General features: G+C 38.0%; 1 protein-coding gene across 3 annotated transcripts in view; it reads left to right on the forward strand.

Moving 5' to 3' along the window:
- PPP2R5E (protein phosphatase 2 regulatory subunit B'epsilon) overlaps positions 1-20,126 on the forward strand; it is a 144,696-nt gene that overhangs the window by 89,017 nt on the left and 35,553 nt on the right. For all 3 annotated transcript variants that reach the window (XM_029950548.1, XM_029950547.1, XM_029950546.1), the window contains exons 4-5: positions 12,495-12,596; positions 18,494-18,586. In XM_029950548.1, the coding sequence (XP_029806408.1) occupies positions 12,495-12,596; positions 18,494-18,586 (195 nt within the window). The remainder of the gene's footprint in view (positions 1-12,494; positions 12,597-18,493; positions 18,587-20,126) is intronic.

Here is a 20,126-nt window from a genome sequence, read left to right on the forward strand (position 1 = left end):
ACGAACGTGAGATCTGACCTGAGCCGAAGTCAGAGGCTTAACCAACTGAGCCACCCAGGCGCCCCGCTACTGAGGTTTCTGAACGGGAGGTGAAATGCAAATAATATTCTTATTTTTCTTTCTCCAGCCCCCACCTAGAAAGTCTGTACTCTGCCGCCAGTGCCTTTCAGGGGGTGTAAGGCTGGCATATTTAGCCCAGGATGGCTGATGGCAAAGGGTGCTTGTCCTAATGTAGTCAAGATGGTGACAAAGAAAGAGGAAGTGGAGAGAATATATAAAGAACTCTCCATCCTCCTATATTTTCCCCTGTACTCATCAAAGAAAACTTGAAACCAAAGAAAAAAAATTATCTATAGTTTCATTACTTAAAGGCAATCAGCATTCACATTTTAGCCGATTTCCTCCTAGCCTGGTTTTTTAAGTAAATGGCTTTCCCTTAAATTAAAAAAAAAAATCCAGATATACTTAACATGCAACACAGATTTTAAGAACAGCTCTTAGGCAGTGAATATTCAATGAATTTAGTAATTCTTTGTACTCATATAGCCATAAACCCAGATCTAGAACATGGCCATTACTCTGGAAAATTTCCTTGGGTTCCTTTCCTGTCTTTCCATGTCAAACATTTTTTCCCCTTAGGGGAAAAATACATAAATTATTTCATACTAATCTTATTATATAATTACTTATGTTACTTGCTATAATTTAATTTTCTTTCGCAGTGGGACATAAATATGCTTTCATGTAATTAAAATTAAAAACATCGTTTTAATGGTTACCTCATGTTCCATTATGGGGATATATGATTGTCTGCTTAACTGTTTTGGGACATTGAAACCGTTTCCAAATTTCCACGATTAAAAATAATATCACCGTTAGCACCAAAGATCAAATATTGTGAAGGCATAGATAAAATGACCTGTTGATAAGTTGCATAAAGCAGATACAGGAGAGGAAGAGTTAAAGAAAATTCTAAAGGCTTAGACAGAATCAGGAAGGTGAGAAGAGAATTCTCTGCTAGAGGAAAGTGTAGGTCAATGAGGACGAGATTGGTTTTGACTAGATTGAGTTTGAGATCTCGGGAGATGTCAGAACTGCTCTGTATGTAACTGGAAAAACAGAGTTAAGGACATGCCTTGGAAGCAGAAGTAATAGTAGAAGAGGGGACAGAGAACTCAGTATTGAGAGAAGAGCATCATGCCATGGATTTAGCTTTGCTCCATCTGGAGTTCTAATGCTGACTTTGTTGTTTTGTTATTGTTGTTGTTGTTTGGTACGGATGTGTACCATTCATTGGATGAAGTGATGAATTTGAGGCAGTCGTTTGACTTCTGTATTCACAGTCCCAAGATCCAGAAAGTGCTTTAGTTTCTGTTTTGCTTCACACTAAGAGCTGTTAATGTGGTTGGTGTTAATTCTGAAAAAGAGAACTGTGGTGAGGGAATCACGTTACCTTGGCTCAGGGTAGCAGGGCTGCCGTTTGGTTTTCTGGTGATTCTACTGGTTTCTTTCCCACTAAAAGGGATTGACATGTTCACATAAGAAAATTAAATTACTTGAATTAGTAGAAGTTACTGGAGAATGGAAGAAGTAATTTAATAGGAAATAATTGCTAACTTTTGAGTTAAATGGGGGACTTGAACACATGCATGTATTTACCTCCTGAAATCAGAGATTACTGAGAAACAAAACACACACAAACAAAGCAAACTGGAGAGGAGATCTTAGAATCAGCGTTTTGGAAACTTGAAAGCCAATGAAGTGGTGGCCACTATGTTGGCAGATGAGAAAAAGCGGAGCTGTAAGCAGCAGCAGGGCAGTCTGGAAGTAGCCTGCTCCCACCACGTTAACTGCGGGAAGCTTCAGGAGGTTGCCTTCTGAATGCAAGGATGCACGGCGGCAGAAAGAGGAGACACAGTGGAAAGTGTGTGTAAGATGTAGCTAGAACTCCTGGTCCCACCTCACTCCCCCCAAAAGCAGATAGTGAAAGACTGAAGGTTTACTCTCCGGAGGGAAGCTGGGCTCGTGGACATGAGGCACTGCTAAGAACAGCGGGCACCTTTTATAAAGTTGTGGGGCACGTTGAAGGGGAAGATCCTCAATCCTCTTAACCCTCAGCTCACAGATCCCTTAGCCTGTAATCAGGAGAGGGATGATGATTCTTTGGAGAATCAGATAAACTCAAAGGAAAGACCTACACTAGGCACCTGCTAAAGAAGAATTCTTCGACGGATGGTGGTAAGGACGTGGCCCAGCCAGTCCCCCCACAAGCCCATTACTCAGTCACTCAGTGCCACCGTCTCCTACGGAGCTCCCATTTCAAATATGCCTGGATATGGCACTGTAATAAAGGCACAGCCTTTCTTGGTTTGACTCCTCTCTCCTGACGCTGTCCTGACGCTGTCCTGGCATTAATACAGTTAATTAGTTTTGTATGATTTTGAACTTTATATAAATGTACACGGACGGGACTCAACTCAGATGCCTTCCTCTTTCCCTTGCACCCTCATCCTGTGCTCACCCCATCTCTTTTCCTGCCCTTGTGGCATCTCTCTCATCTGATGGGCATACCATGGGTCAAAGAGAGTGGAACGGAAGACAGAGTACTTTCTTTCACATATTTGTCTCCCTTTTGTCTCCTTCTAACTAAAAATATTGATATATTCCTCAAAACTACATTGTATGTACTTGGATCTACACCCAGATTCTATTAATTCTCTGTTCTTGATCTCATGGGCAATTTCTTTTCTTCCATAATTGTCAGTGCTCTAATCCTTCTAGAAACGGAACATCTAAAGGGATGAAATTATTTCCAGAAACAATCAGTATATGTTAAATACAGTTATACCAGTTGATGAGAATAGTTACCAACAGGACCAGCAGCAGCAATAATAACAATGAAAACAGATATTTTTTTTTAGTCTGATAAATCTAAACTACATAGTAGATTTTGAAAGAAATACTTGCGAAAGGAAATAAAAGTAAAAATGACATCTTTGTGAGTTAGGAAAATAGTACATGCCCAAGATTTCTGTTACTTTAATCTTTTTTTTTGGATTTGGCTTCATGTTTTAAAAATCTGATTTAGCTATATAAGTTCTTAAACTTCCTTTTTTGTTTGTTATTCATTTTCTTTGTCCAGTGGACTGTTAAGCTGCTTTTATTATTTTAAGATGTTCCTTCTGCCTCATTTCAGAAATCAGTTTTCATAGAACAGTGCCTGTGTCCTAGAAAGCCCTGCAAATACAGATTAAAAGTCTGACCGTGAATGTGTAACAATAATAAGGTTGAAATCATCAGCTTCAGAAATCGTTTGAATCCTCTTCTAGATTTCCGGATGTTGTAAAACAAATCAGCTGTCAGAAGTTCCTGTTTCCTGATCACATGTAAACAGTATACACTCTCTTCACTTCTGGCTCAGTGACCGTTTTCTCCTTAAGTGTAGAGCATTGTCCAGAACAGAGGTTTTGTGATAAAAATGTGGGCACCCTTGGTGGAGTAGCTTGACCATACCTGTGTATCACAGTGTTTTTGTTCTTCGCTTGTGACAAACAAGAGCATTGTGGTGATTCTTTTGCCTCAAGGAATTGTATTTAACTTAAGTTGGCATGTTTGTAATAATAACTTCTGGAAATTCTTGCCTGAAACTTTTAATTATATTGGTAATATTCCATAATAGTGACAGTTATGTATTTAGTATGTTAGAGAATAAAGGTAGACCTGCAGCGGATGGCTCATAATGTAAGAAGTTGTCATACTGATGTCACTAAATTTCTCTTTAGATTTAGTGCTAAGGATGTGTCTTTATTTTAGAATAAGGGATTTTAATGGTTCATATGTTCATTCACATCGATGGTGGTGGCGAGGTTTAAAAAGACTTTATTTCTAGCCTGAAGTGGCAACTACAGTAAACTTACGATAATTAAAAGACATGGTTTGGCTTAGAAACAAATTACAGATTGAACAAATTGCCAGTGAGTTAAATTAAGTGCCCGTTGAAAGTTTTAAAATTTTGCCATTTGTTTCCTAATCATAGTACAAGCTTAAAAGATGTATATCTGCTCTGATTCTAAGTTTCTTGAACATAATTGCAAAATGTTGGGATTTTTCTCCTGGTTTTATATATCAGTAACTACTTATAATTACTTTAAAAGGGGCTGAGAGTCAGATTTGAAAGCTTCTTTATCACTGCGACTATTAAGAATTCTTAAATTTGGTGTTACCAAAGGCAACTTGACATTAGATGTATGTTTAGTATGTATTTACTTTTATGTTCTAAAACATAAATAGCATAGCAAGGTATCTAGGCATATCTGTTAGAATTTTATTTCTTAGATTTGAATATGGAATACAAATTCTAGTATTTTGGGAAGTAGTCTTTTCTGTATAAATGTCTGATTTAGAGATTTAAAGTAGGAACTTTTGCTTACTTTAATATGTTTCATCATGTTTATGTGATACATTTCCTTTGGACTAATACAAAGTACTGTGAGAATAATGCACGCTGACATAGTTTCAACATTGCATTAGTAGGTCTTCCCTCTGGTTCTAAATGCTTGATTAAATAATTTTGTTTCTTTTCAATACCTAATGGATTATAGAATTAACGAACAGATGAACTGGATAGAAAAACTGAGGGATATCATTGAAATTGTTACTCGCATAAGACCTTAATACAAATATTGCTGGAGGAATAATGGCACTTTGTGATTTGCTTGGATGTTTTGTATTTAACATCATTTGTATTGTCCTTTTCTGATTAGAGAATTTACTTTGTAGATGTGATTTCAAGAAAATTCATTTTATAGCTATGATGTCATGACTTTTGTATTAATGGTCAATATACTTGCAGTATTGCATAATTACATGAAATTACAGCGTCACAGATAAAAGAGGGAGAAATGTTCGTGAGGTTGACTAGTTCATCTGCATTCACCAAAGAAAGATGATACCTACACATCTAGAAAGTTATATTGTCAAACAGAGAGAAGGTGATTTAAGTTCTTTCGTTATACTGTAGTTACAGGTGGTTTTCTGAGTACATTATATGCCTGATTTTACCCAGACCTTCAGTACTAAGTGCTTACCAATATATAACTAAAGGGAACTGAAAGTACTCATTAGTTGTGGCTTGTTTTTTAACTAATTCACTATATTGTTCTTACCTTTTGTTCATTGATAATCTTGGCAGATACTTAGTGAGTACTGCCTGGTGCTAGGCACATTCTCTTCTTTTATAATGTGCTAGTCATTTTCCTTAACAGCAAAATGTCAACCAAAATCAACATGTAAAATTAGTAGTAGAATTTCTCTGGAGATAAAGAGATTTCGGGAAAGTGAGAGGTTTTTTTTGCCTGCAGTAGCTTAAGTAGCTATTTAAAAATATTAAGAGTTATAGTTTGATACTGTAAGTCAAGAAACAGTAAGAGGGTTGTTGAATCAAAACCTGATTAAAATATGTCTAGACACTTCTTTACTTATGGGGCCAGGCACCTAGGATCCTGTTAAGTTGTCTCTTTCACAGTTGGCCAAGACTGAAATTTACTTTTTTTTTGCACCCCAGTTAACAGTAATCAGCATTAGGCTAAAGAGCTGAAACAGAAGAGAGCAGTTCCCCAGAGTAAGCAGCTGTCGGGTGCCTGGCCTTGCCTGAGGCAGTCACCCCTCCCTCACCCCCATCCTCTCCTCGGTGCCATGGTGCCCCAGTCACGACTGAGTTGTAACGGGGACAGGTTCTTTCGGAATTAATATGGGTGTTACTTTAGAGTTGTCAGTTTTAGCAAATAAAATAAAATACAGGGGACCTGACTAAATTTGAATTTCAGATAAACAGCGAATTTTTTTTTAATCTAAGTATGTCCCATATGATATGTGGAAATGGAACTGGGGGAGATGGGACGAAGGGATGTGAGGAATAGGAGCCGCAGAGAGGGAACTGGGCAATGGTCGGGGTGTTTGGAGATGGAGGACTGAACCAGATGGTGGAGAGGATTTTGTTCTGTTTTTCTGCTCATCTGAGAAAGGTCACAGTTCTGAAGGCTCACAGTGGGGAAGACAGTGTCCACGGTTGCCATTGAGGACCACTGGAGGGAGATGATGGGAAAAGAGAGATAAGAAGTTAAAAAACTGATAGGAAGAAATGTGGTGGGGGAGTCAGAGGAGAAAGAGAGAGACGAAGAAGGCAGCTCCATGCATGGTCTTCCAGGATGGGATGGAGGTGGTGAGCCGGAGAAAGGACCGAGAGCCATCTGTGCACATCGTGCTGCTGTGTTACCTTGCAAAACTCACAAGCTATTTGGACTATTCTTATTGGTAAGAGAAGGGAGCTGGATGAGAGTCTCTAACATGATTGGATTCTAGAAGCAACATGGACTTGCTAATTCTAAATTTTCTATCTTTAAGGAGGGGTTATTTAGATTTTAAACCTGTTTCTTCTCTTCCGTCAGCCTTGCTTTCTGTCCTTAGAGCCACTTTCTAGAGGCCAGCCCAGTGCCTGCAGACTTTTAGTTTGATTCCAGCATTCAGTGTTTATTATATTATAATGCCTTTGGAAGGAAAATGAATTATATTATACCTCAGAGACACTTATTTCTTAAACTTCTTTTTCTTTGCATTGACACCAGTGTAGATTAAAATAAAATAGTTGAAAAACAAATCCTAGTAATGTACTGTAAAAGTTGCGTTTGTTCATTTTGGACAACCCACTCCTGAATGAATAAAATACACAGCCTAGGACTAGAGCCTCATATTTAAATAATCGAGACAGTTTCGTGACTTTAGAAATACCACGTTGCATTTTAGTGTAGCCACGTAGACTGCAAAATTGCTTTGTGGTGAGGAGTATTGCTGATGGCTACTTGTAGTCATGATATATTTGCATAAGCATGAACCTGCTGTTAGTATTTAATAATGTTACCTATTTAGTAATCCCTTTAAAACCTGGACTGTAAGTCAGAAGTGGCTGCCAGTGGTGAAGATTTAATGGAAGCAAATTTCCCATGTTGGATAGTGGGGATTTTTTTGGTTTTAAGGAAGAGCATGGGGTGGGAGAGGGGCAGAGATAGGAGATAAGGATCTGAAGAAGGTCTGCACTCACAACCTGCCAGTGCAGACTAACATGGGGGGCTCAGCCTCCTGAACTGTGAGATCCTGACCTGAGCTGAAATCAAGAGTCAGACACTCAACTGACTGAGTCCCAGGATATTGGTTTTCAACCATTTTTTGATTGTGGAAATCTTTTGAAAATATGATCACGGCAACTAGTTCTTTTCCCAGATTGGACTCACACGAACTAAATGTTGCAAGGAAGTCAGGGGATTTGGAGGACCGCCTCCTTTTTTTTTCATACATTTTTAAAATATTAATTTTAATAATTTAATGCTCTTATACCATCTCCCTGAGATTACTTAACACCTCAGAGTGACAGGTGTTAAACAGAGAACTTTCAAAACAAGATCAAAACAAGAAATTTCTGCCTTAGCAAGTGACTTGCCTTGGTTGCAGGCTAACAATGCCCTTCTCCAAACCTTCCTATATTCCTGAATAGTGCAATAAAAATGCTTACTTTTAAAAACTATGCTTTAATTAATAAAAATTATTAGGTCTTATTCACAAGAAACATATATAAGCTTAAATTGTAAAGTGTAGGAATAGATGTCTAAAATGGATACTACATAAGACAATACACACATACACATACACACTGGCTGTGGATAAACCAGTTTTAAACTCATGATTTTGGACCTCAACTATAGTTAAACTGGTCCATTCACTGAGACTTTTAACCATTGTTCCTGAGCTAGGCTCTAGGCATTGTAGGAAGCCCTGATTTTTAACTCCCTCTGGACAGTAATAATCTCAAACAAATTCAAGAGCCCATTTTCATATTGAAATTAAAGGCATAACTTATATACCATAGGTCTCTAACTTAGGCTTTTTATAGATTTAGGATTTGTTTTGTGTGCCCCAAGAGGAATCACAGCAACTGCCTAGTTTATCATCCATATTCTTGCTTGACTACAGCTTTTTAAAATTTCCCTCTAGATACCCTTTCTCATCCTGTAAGGTTAAAGCCCCATCATTTTCAGTTGTCTTCCCCCTAAATCTTTATTTATAAACATTTCTTTGTGCTTCCGTATAGCCATCGTCTTCAATGCACAATATTCTGAGTTGACATACCTTTCAGATGTTGGACATAAAGATTATGTCTTATTTGATGCTTTTTGCAGCGTGTTGCAAATGACTGCTTTAAGTAGTATTTTCAGGGGTGCCTGGGTGGCTCAGTCGGTGAGTGTCTGACTTCAGCTCAGGTTGTGATCTCACAGTTGGTGAGTTTGAGCCCAGCATCAGGCTCTCTGCAGTTGGCATGGAGCCTACTTTGGATTCTCTGTCTCCCTCTCTTTCTGCCCCCCACCCCTAACACATGGTCTCTCTTTTCTTAAAAGTAAATAAACATTAAAAAAAATACAGAAAATACTTTTTTAAAAAGTAGATTTTTCACACTTGTCTTGGCTTAGTTTTTCTAAATCGATTCTCAAGGATGGAAGCAATGGCTCATTCATTCATGACATTTTTATTAAGCACAGTGCCAGCCTGGGTCAAAAGCTTGGCCATTTCCATGACACTTGATACGCTTTGACATTCTTTCCAAATCTGCTAGCAAACTACTTAACCAACTGAGTCAGCTTTTAATTGTCCAGCCCATTTGATCTGTGTTTCCTCATTATTCATCTGGGTCAATATTTAGAAGTACACTAAATAAAGCATTATAAGGAAGGCAAATCTGAAGAAATGGCAATGTGTGGCTAAATGAGATGTGCATGCCTTTAAAACCACTTTGTAATATTTCCACAACCTGACATTCTTCTGATGTGATAATTGAGAGATGAAACTTTGATCAAATCAGAGGCTTGGATGAACTATGTACAGAGTTAAACATTTTAAGTTAAATAATCTAGATTTATTTAAGTTACTCAGAAAACTTTTTTTTTTTTTTTTTTTTTTTTTTTTACAAACCCTTGTGTCGAGGCCTGACTTTTAATAGATCACAGCGAGGGAGCTGCTCTGTTACGTAGGAAACCCGACCTGCTTGCAGGTCGTCTATGAATGGTTTAGCACCAGGTTCCCCACTAACGTGCGTTGCCTGACGGGCGAGGGGGCGGCCCCCTTTCCGGCCCCGCCCCGATTCCCCGGCCGAGGGCCTCTCCGCCCCCGGACCCTGGTCCGGACTCGTGGTGGCCACCCCGCGCCACGCGGGGCGACCTGTCAGAAAACTTTTAAATTGAAAATTTAAAAAGCAAAATTGAAATACACAGTTTTGTAAATATGTTCAAGTTTTTATTTTGTGAACATGTATCGGATCCCTCGTATGTGCTAGGAAAACAAATATGAACGTGACACTGCATATTCTTCATTAGGGGAGACAGTTATGTAAACAAATTGCTGCAGCACGTGGTGGGCACTGTAAGAGAGTGTATATATCCAAGAGTATAAAAGAGCAGAAGTTTCTGTGTCCTTTTAGTTTTTACTACGCAGAAGCCCACCCACTTATTAACTTTTATGGTTTATTTTCACCTCTTGGAAGAGGAAAAAAATTGTTACAGAGCACAGTAAATATGAATGATTTAGTTGGAATGAAAATTCATCCTTTGAAAGGTATGGTTTAGTTAGCAAGTAGCTAAAAGACTTTTGCCTCTTTATCTTTTTTTTTTTTTTTAATATTACTTATTTTGAGAAAGAGAGAATAAGAGCATGGTCACACAAGTAGGGGAGGGGCAGAGAGGGAAGGAGAGAGAGAATCCCAAGCAGGCCTGACAAGGGGCTTGAACTCCTGAACTATAAGATCATGACCTGAGCCAAAATCCAGATTTGGACACTTAACCAACTTAGCCACTGAGGCACCCCTACCCTTTTGATTACAGTGTGGCTGGCTGGTTGAAGAGAAGTCATTGGTTGATGGCTTTCTGAAAATTCACTAGTTCTTTGTAAATGGAATTTCTAATAATCGTTGGAAGAGACTAAAATAACATGATAGACCTATGTAGGCTGTCATTAGCCATGGCAAAAATGGTAGAAGAGAATGATTGTTTTCAGTCATCTAAGCTAAAGTAGAGTGAAAGAAGTAGTCTACCTACTTTTCTAGAACACTGTGGTGGAGCCTTACAGCCTGGGTTCAGTTGTAACTGCTGGTTACTAAGTGTAACCTCGGATCTTAACACTGTGTTTCTATTTCCTCAGTGGTAAATTGGAGATAATAATAGTATCCACGTCGTAGAGCTGCCGAATCCAATAGGTCTTGCATTCTATGTGCATCTTAGTCAACCTCAAGAGTAGCATTTGCTGCTGTTGACCTCTTTGTCCTTTCTAAGATACTCTTAGCTCCTGAGATCCTAAACTACTTCTTTCTTCTCCTACTTTCTATTCTTTTTCATTTGTATTGCTCAGTCGTTCTTTTTCTGTCTGATTTCTAAATGTTGGATGCCTGAGGGTCTTTCTTTCTGTTTACTCCTTTGCACACTGATCCATTCGTCTCAAGCCTTTAAATATCTGTATACCAGGGAGTCCTTATATGTCTCTAGTCTCGACCTGTCTAGCTCTGAAGTCCAGATCCATATGTTTGATTGCCTTCTAGATATTCCTTCTTTAACACATTCCTAACTGGTCTCTGGACCTCCCCACCCACACACGTAAACAAAAAAAGCTTTCCCTTTCCCAGTATCTCCATCTTGGGTAGACGGCCTTGCACCTGACTCATCCTTGATTCTTCCCCTTTCTTCATCCCACATATCTGAACCAGCAGCAGGTACTACCTCCAGAGTGTATTTTGAGTCAATCTGTTTCTGTCTTCTCTGCTTCCATCCCAGTCCAAGCTGTCATCATCTCTTGCCACCTTCAGAGGCTTCAAACTTGTCCCCTTCCTGTCCAATACAGAGCTACCAGAATGATTTTTTTTTTTTTCAAAAAGCAAATATCAAATCATGTCACATTTCTGTTTAAGATCCAACTAATGTCTTTCCATGACACTTCAAATCAAATCACATCCAACCCCCTTTTCATAGCTTACAGGTCTGGGCTCAGTTTCCATAGTGAGGAAATTGGGATACTTGTGGATTCAAATAAAATAAAAGCTTCTGGAGGGCACAGACTTTTTTCTGCTTTATTCATTGTTATTTTTCTGGTGCCTAGAATAGTGTGTGAACATAATGGGCATTTAATAACTATTTGTTGAATAAATAAGTACATTTGGATTAATGGGACCCCGAAAGCCTTTCTTCTTCCCTCTTCCAGAGCAGCATTTTATATTTAGTATTTTCTGCATTGTATACAAAGTCCAGCAAAGGCTTCTGGGGCAGTCTCCTTTCTTTTCTTTTCTTCACCCCACTGACCCCTCCTCCCCTTGTCCCCCATTTTTCCTTCATGTCCGAGAATATGTTTGGGTCATTGAGAGAGGATGGATGACTATGAGACAAGTCATCTTGTGGGACAAGAAACAAGTAAAAAAGGAACCCCAAGAATAGTAGCAACCACATTTTTAAATTTTTTAAAAGTGTTTTTATTTATATTTGAGAAAGAGAGCCAGCCAGCCAGCCAGAGTTCTGAGCAGGGGAGGGGCAGAGATATGGAGATAGAACCTGAAGCATGCTCTAGGCCCTGAGCTGCGAGCTGTCAGCATAGAACCCAACGTGGGGCTCGAACCCACGAGCAGTGGGATCATGAACTAAGCCAAGGTCAGACGCTTAACCAACTGAGCAATCCAGGTGACCCAGTGCATTTTTAAAATAAGCATTTTACTATAGAAATCTTAGAATATATGCAGAAATAGTAGACTAGCACAGTGAGTCCTCATGTCTTCATCACCCATTTTCAACAGTTATCAACTCCTGGCCATTCTTTGAGCAACCAGCATTTAATTTAGAAATTGCCTGTGGTAACAGAATACGTAGTCAGTTTGTAGAGATTTGTAGCACAGATATAGCTTACTCGGGGCATCGTTACTCTTTTGTAAACCAACTGAGAACAGATGAGGGATGATTTCAAGCCTGTTAGGTTTGGAAATAACCTTCCTGATTTGCGTTTGGTAAATGCCTGGGATTTTACCAATAGTTCAACTGTTAATTTGCACATTGTGAATAAACCTGAAAAGGGAAGTACACAAAGCCCATTAGCCCCATTAATTTTTTTATGTCTTAGTGTAAGTTGGTGAATTAGAAGCATGCTTGCCTGGTAAGTGAGCATGAGCAGGCTTTGATGGGAGGTCTGAAATCCAAGGAGCCTGGGCAAGAAGTACTGGTTAGGGGGGCTGGAGGTGCTGCTCAGCTACTTTCTGGCTCTGCCTAAAGTGCTCCTGGCCTCAAAGCCTGTGGAAAGAGGTCCCCGTTCCAGTTTGATGGTGTTCCCGTCCTCTGTCATCTGGGTTCCCTTTGGCTGGCTGCAAACCTTGTGTAAGGCTGCCCATGAGGGGCCTCCCGCTAACTCTGCTGCTTGTTTCTTTTTAGGTATCTTGCAATATATTCAGAACTCTCCCTCCTAGTGACAGCAATGAATTTGATCCAGAAGAAGACGAACCTACCCTTGAGGCATCATGGCCACACTTACAGGTACTTGGAACTACCATTGGTTATGAAAGAAAGATCCATTAATTCATTAGCCGATTAGCATGGGAGTTTCTTGAAGGCCTTTAGTCACCTGGAAATCAAATTAGAGTGCATTAGTGGAAAGCTTAGAGAAAGCTTTCTGTGTTTCTCACTCTTGATAATTAGGGCGCCAAAAGAATAAGATAATAAGTTTCGGTGTAATGCTTTTGTGCACTTCCTCGCAGGTTGCACAGTTCTTGTTCTTTTATTACAGCTTCTCTGTGATCTGCCTGCCGCAGCCTCCAACAGGAACTGAGCTATTTTCACATTAATATTAGTTAGATGTGATTAGGTCACAGGGTCTGTATCTCATTTTCAGCAGCAGGTCCCCTGGGGGCCTTGAATGCCTGTCTTCATGATAACCACAGAAGTGTGTCTTTAGCCTGGAAGTGCAGAAACACATTACGAGAGCTACTACACAGTGTCAGGAAGAGCAGTAGCTGACAGGAAACTTGTATGAAGGCCAGTTGTGTTCCCTCGCACTGAGGAGGCCATGTTTTCCAGGCCTACGCACGTGCCGGGACAGAGCAGGGCCACGCGCGCATCCCGGCTCCCAGCACCAGACCATCTGTGCTGTATTTACTGATCCATCCTGGTCACTTCCCATCCTCCTCTCCTGGCTGCTCGCGTTCCAGGCCAACATTTCTTAGAGGAAGAGAACAAGGAAATATGAATGGAATGGTCCCCAAAGCTGTCTTTCCATTGAGATAGGATGTCCTCAGAGGCCAGATGACAGCCAGCCAGGAGGGAAAGGATGGAGAGAGGGAACAGAACCTTGTACATTGTCACCCAGAGGCAGAGGCCATCGCATCTTTGAAGTGTGCTCACGGCTACTAGTTCACTTTCTAAAAGAGCAGAAAACTGTGCAACAGCAAAATGAGGCCTACAGATATTCCAAAAATTTATTTTTTCCCCATGTCAGAATTTTTGACATCGATTTGCAACTTTCCCTGCCTTGCTTTGGCAGCTCAAGGTTGCTACAGATATATATGTATGCTGTTTCCCCTAGTTATGAGGAGAGAGCTTTCAGGGGCTCTGTTTTCTCAACTCTTAACCAGGCATTTTATACATATGTATTCCTGCTATCAGTGCCAGGGTTGAGTAAGTTAGTTAAGACAGTGTAGCTGATTTCCTGTTTTAGCTGCTTGATTTTTTTTTTTTTTTAAGGTGTCAGACATACTATCTGCAATCTAAGAAATTTGGAAAATTATTTGTGCTTTTCATGGTATATCCCAGATGGTGACAAAAATTTCAAAAAATAATTCTTTTGAATAGGTGGACTTCTTGTTAAGTTATTCCTAGTGGGTGATACCAGCTCATTAGAAGTACAGTGTAGTCTGGAAGAAATTTAAACAACAAAAAAAGATAATCTCAGGAAAGTCCCACATCTCACCAGGAAGGGAAAATGTCTTCAAAGCTTCAAGTTGTCTTCTCAACATCCCAGAGACAGTAGACCAGTCTGGCCATTTGCAAGAGCTTTTTGAATACTCTTAAGTCGTGTTCACCGTAAATATAAATTTCTCCTAAAGCACAGTAAAGTTTAAGTATTTCAGTTAATCCTTCCTAAGCTTAATGACTATAACATACAGGACCAAATTAATTTCTAAAGCTATTAAACCAAATTCTGTCACCAAAAATCTCTAGCTTACTTACACTGTGTCATTGCTACTGGAGCATTAACTGTTAGTTCACCGGAAACTCCAAAACCTAAGCAGCAGTGAGGAATGGCGGTGAGAGCCAGCCCCTTCTGGGTGTAAAGTCACAAGCCACGTTCCAGAACAGTGTGGCTCCGTTCGTGTTGACACCCTGTTCAAGCCGATAATCCTCTCATCCCCTCTTTAGCTCAGGGGGAAATGTGACTTCAGTTGGATCAGGTAAAGGAAACCTACCCTTAAACTTCATAAACTGACCTTTATTCCGAATAAAGGTCAAGTCCGTGGACACGTTCTGTAGCCTTCACCAACTATTCCTTTATGGAAGTCTTTGTACTTAAGATTCCTATGTTTCTTTTCGGTGTTCTGACTCCACAAAGTTGTCACCTTTCCATTTTCACTGATAGGTGGTTTTTAGAACTGATGAGCACTCACTGAAGATTCAAGAAATCTCTTTTTCTGTTCATGAAAAGTCATTCATGTTACAGTGAGTTATCACTAAATTTAACATTTGACTTTTTAATTGATCCAGCCGTCTATTTTTCTGACCAAAACACAGCGCTTTCTTAGACCTTTTCACTTTTGGTTAGCTCCAGCATTGGCAGCATGCTTCTTGTTGTGGACCACATTTTATAAGGAAGCACAGCATTCATTACCGGATATCTGGTAATAGTAGAGCACAACCAAATTGCATTGAGACGCGGTTATTGGGTAGACTGCCTCTGCACACATCTTGTCTGATTTTAATTTGTGGGCCATACCAGATTACTCATAACAAATCTTGGCTTTTTGGAGATATTTAAAAATAGAAAAATGTTTAAATCCACACATGTTTAGCTTAAATATATCAAAGGTTATTTGATCTTTTCTGTTATCTGCATTGGTATCTTTTAAACTGTGATTCCACACTGACCATGATTATTCTTTGTGTATTTTCTGTATTTGGATCTGTATTTCCAGTAGAATATGATTTTGCAGGACTTTCATTTTATAATTAGGGGATTGTTTTTAGTGCCTTTACACTTGAGACTGAAAAATAGAAATGCTAAAGTCTTTTTATTCATGTTCCTTGGAGAATTTTCTTATTTGAGCTTGAAAAGTAAATTATTCTCAGTCCCCACTTTGTCTTTCCCTTTGGAAATCCAAGAGAGATTTTTGATTCTGATGTAAAAATCTGTCTCATAAGTGTAGAGAACATTTATACTTATTAATACATGTGTCTGAGGTGTTTCCACCTAAGTGTTTTAAACCATAACTGCTTTCAAGGGACCAGAGGGGAGAGAGCACTTTGCCAGTCTTGCTGGAAAGTCCTGCCATCCCACAAGTCAGGCCTGCAAGTTGAGAATCTCTCCACTTTGTGGAATTAAACGCCCTTTTATGGTTATTTGAATAAGACTGACATTCTATTTGTAAAAGAGAGTGGAAAACTTAGTGTAGGATGACAGCACAGAGCCTGCCTGGGATTGATTCTCTCTCTCTTTCTCTTTCTCCCTGTCCCCCGTACCCTTGCTCTTACAAGCACGTGTGCTCTCTCTCTCCAAAAATAAGTAAAAAAATTTTTTTTAAAGTACAGTTTGATAGTGTTCAGATCATTGGGCAAGAAGTTTTTCTGAATTCAGAATTTCAAAGAGAAAAACAGTTTTTTATTTTAAAGTAAAATCCTAATGTGCATATCTAATTTAAGTGTTAAGTTAGAGTCTAAAGTCGTAGGTAAGGTCAGGTATGATGCATTTAGGTTAGTGGTATCAGCAGACCCTTGGGGGACCCTGAGACCTGATATTCAGGCCTGCAAAGTCAAAACTGGTTTTATAATACCATGCTATTTGCTGTTTTCATTGTATTGACGTTTGAAATCCTATTTGCAAAAGCTTTGGTGGTTGAAATTGCTGCTACCTTAGCACAAATCAAGGCAGTTGTGGCAAATTGACTTAGTAGGTATTCTTCACTGACATGCATTGACAATTAAAAAAAGCCAATTTCAATTAAGAATGTTTTTGGAGAAGCAGCAACAATTATTAAATAAAATATTATTACATCTTGACCTTCGAGTCCACATTTAAAAAAAATATTCTTCGTGACACAGTGGTATCACGAAGTATGCATAAAGCCCAGTGACTACATATTGAAGTGTACTGATTGTCTTGTGTGCTAAAGCATTTATGTGATTGTTTGAGCTACAAGCTAAACTAGCTTTTTTAAAATGTAATAATCATTTTTACTTACAGGAAGGTCTGACAAACTGTGTTTGTTCCAACTTGGGTATTTGGTAGATGTTTTTCTTGAAAATAGACAAAACCGTCACCACCACTGATTAAGTTTGCTTTCCAGCAAAATTTAGAAATGGAATTTTGGAAAACTTTCATCTTTCTGCTGAACTTTTTTATAGCTAAATTAAAATTTAGACTTTTTGATGAAATTGGAGCTACTAAGGAATGTGACTTTTTTGATACTATATAATAAAATTCATCACCATTTGAAAAATGCCTAACTCAGTGAACCAGTATTTTCCAGGAAATGGTGTTAGGAAACCGTGCATGGTAAAGATCCATTCAAAGTGTATGACAGATGATTGGAATTTAGTTTAACAGAGCATGAAAAATTCATTGATTTTGGTTTCAGATTCTGCAGTACAATTATGTAAGAAACAACTGTTGAGTTTTGGTGTAGTATCAAAAAGGAATATCCACAATTATGTGAAGCTACTATGAAAATATTCATCCTTTTTCCTACTGTAAGATCTGCGTGAGGCTTGATTTTCTTGATATACTTCAGTTAAAACAGTATGTCACAATGGATTGAATACCGAAGCAGATATTAATCTGTTTTCTAATATGCAATTAAAGAGATTTTTTAAAAATAAAAAATAATGCTTGTCAGTAATTGTTTTGGAAAAGTTATTTTCCACAAACATCCATTATTTATGTTAGTGTGTAATACATTGTCTTCAAATGAAATAACAAATACGTATTTGAAATTTTCTCAGTGTGTATTTCTGACTTGATATATGTACAAATATATATTCTTTCACATTATATAAACAAAAGGTTTTGGAGTCTTCAGTCATTTTTAAATGTAAAGGAGATGGACTAAAAACGTTTGAGACTGCGATTTTAGGTAGTAGTGATACAGTGATATGTATTCATTACTGTGCGTAACGCTTTATATATATTATCACATTTAATCTTAGGGATCATCATCCCCATTATTCAGTCGAAGAAACATACTTTTAGAGAAATTAATGCTTAGGGATACACAGTTAGTAGGGGACAGAGCTAGACTCCCAAGCCAGTATCTGTCTGTGCCTTACAAGTTCTGTTTTTTATATGCTGTTGTATATTATACCAGGATCTCATGTGTACTTTAACATAGATTTATGTTGCAAAGAATATAAACAGTGATCTTCTGCTGTTTATCAGAACAGTTATTTGCGATTGATTCTCCAGATGAGAATATTCTCATACCTTGTAGATAAGAGTTTTCTGCTAAACCATCATACATTACCTAGAGGAGTGTAAATTGCCATACATTTTCTGAAAGGAAATTTGGCAGTAAATGTTGAAAATTCTGAAATGTTTGGATATCTTTTGCAGTAACATTTGTACTTCTAGAAATATTTTCTCATTCAATAATTGAGCAAATTGCACACTGATGTATATTACATAATATACATTGTGGCATAATTTGATAGAGAAGTAATTGAGAAGCTATTTAAATGTTGAAGCATAGGAGATTGGTTAAATTGATTATGAATAATGGAATTATTTGAAAATTATGTATAATGGACTGCTTATAGCTACTAAGAATGATGGCTTAGTTATTATTGACATAAATTGTACATAATATATTGTTTAGATGGTAAAAGTAGTTTGAAAAGTATATAAAATATATTTATAGTTCACTGATATGTTGTAGAAGTAGAGAAAAATCAGGACTTCTACATTAAGTAGTTGACAGTGGTTATCTCTAAGTGGGGAAGTTGTGGGGGCTTTTTATTTGCTTTGTTTGGCTGTATAATCAGATTTTTAATTTGAAAATTTAAAAAACATAATAGCGACTTTGAGCCACAAGAAAGGCTAGCATAGCTTGTAATTGATACTAAAACTCAGTTTTCTAAACCCTGTCAGTTTTAGTGTTACAGGCTGTTTATGGTTTTTGATACTGTGCTCAGTGAATTGTAATTTGAAATTAATTATAATCTGTTTGTTGCAGCTTGTATATGAATTTTTCATACGATTTTTGGAAAGCCAAGAATTCCAACCCAGCATTGCCAAAAAATACATAGATCAGAAATTTGTTTTACAGGTAAGCAAATTTTTCTGGTTGCCCGAATTTGTTTTTCAGTAGATAAGACTTTATATCCTTTTCTCTTGATTGTTAAAAAATCTTTCAATGACAGTTATATTACCTTTTAAACAAAGATATTCTATATATATATATGTTGGTTTCCATTATTACCCTTTAAAAGCTATAGGCATCTCTGTAATTTATTATTTAATTTATTGCTGGAAATTAATTACATTTTAAATAACAAGGAATGCTAATGCCTAAATCCCTGCAGTTTTCTTGCTTAAAATTTAATTATAAAGGAATTTCATTAATATAACTCTGGTTTGTATGAAACTTTATGTAGCTTGAAAACTCCTATTTACATAAGGATTCTTAAAGAACTATTGCTTAGGTCTGTTAAAACTGAATAAGCATGGCCTTGAGCAGAAATAACCTTCAATAAATAATCAAAGTCAGATACTGGTGAGCTTTCACAGTAGGAAATGGCAAAGCTCGACACTTTGAAATTCCCTTAAAGGGATAAACTCTCACCTATCTATTTGGAACTTCTCAGGGTCTATATTCTTGACTTGCCATTTTATATTTTGTAACTATGGATCACATCTTCCTTCTTACGTGGGACTTGGGAATGTTCAGGACAGTGAATTTTTAGGTAACATCTTACTCCTGTTGTTGACATTCATCTGTAAAAATGGGTACTTGAGCCAGCTGGTGTATGGACTGTTGTAGCTCCTTTCTGAGTGATTTCTAAGCACTTCATTTAGAAAAGAATCTACCTATTTCCTAGTGAGCCAGTAAGCAGAACTTAAAATTTAAAACATTATTTTAGCAGGCAGTTGGTCTTCTTGTCCCTTTCCTGGATAAAGGTTGATAGCCTTTGTGATGACCTCATTTCCCCTCCTAATTAAATCAATACATTTAGAATTCTGGATATATTAGGTTGAGAGGCTTTGGAAAAGTGAGGTTTGAGATAGAGATGGAGAGGTAGGTAAATCGGTGGATACATGGAACATTCATTGGGTAAATAGGTAGACTGATCCAGAGTCTTCTAGCAAGGAGGCAAAATGCATTTTAAACAAAAAAGCAACACATGATCGGTCTGTGTTTTGTATTGAAAGTCCTTGCATTTATATAGCACCATATAATTGTCAGAGCATTTTTACATGCGTTATTTAATTTAATCCATACAACAGTCTTGAATAGACACAGCTAAATTTTAGTCCCATTTTACAGATGAATACACTAAGGTTTGGAAGATTATCAAGTTTTCCCAAGCACATTTCCTATTCTGGTTTTCTGTCCATTATGCCATGATGAATGACTCCTTGTGACTCCCCTGTCTATAACCTGGAATGACTTCAAGGCAGGAGTAGTCCTCACTTGTCAACACTAATGAAACATTAAGGTTTCCGTATGTTTGTGGTAAATTAAAATACCCAAGAGGATCAGATAGTAAACCTGTGCTCAGTTGACATGGAAACAGTAAGAACTCTGAGCTTACTATGACAGTTTTCTTACACAGAAAGCCCGCAAGGCCCAGCATGGTGTGCTCTTC

Source organism: Suricata suricatta, chromosome 9 (genome assembly GCF_006229205.1).
Source record: "Suricata suricatta isolate VVHF042 chromosome 9, meerkat_22Aug2017_6uvM2_HiC, whole genome shotgun sequence".
In the NCBI taxonomy this organism is placed as follows: domain Eukaryota; kingdom Metazoa; phylum Chordata; class Mammalia; order Carnivora; family Herpestidae; genus Suricata; species Suricata suricatta.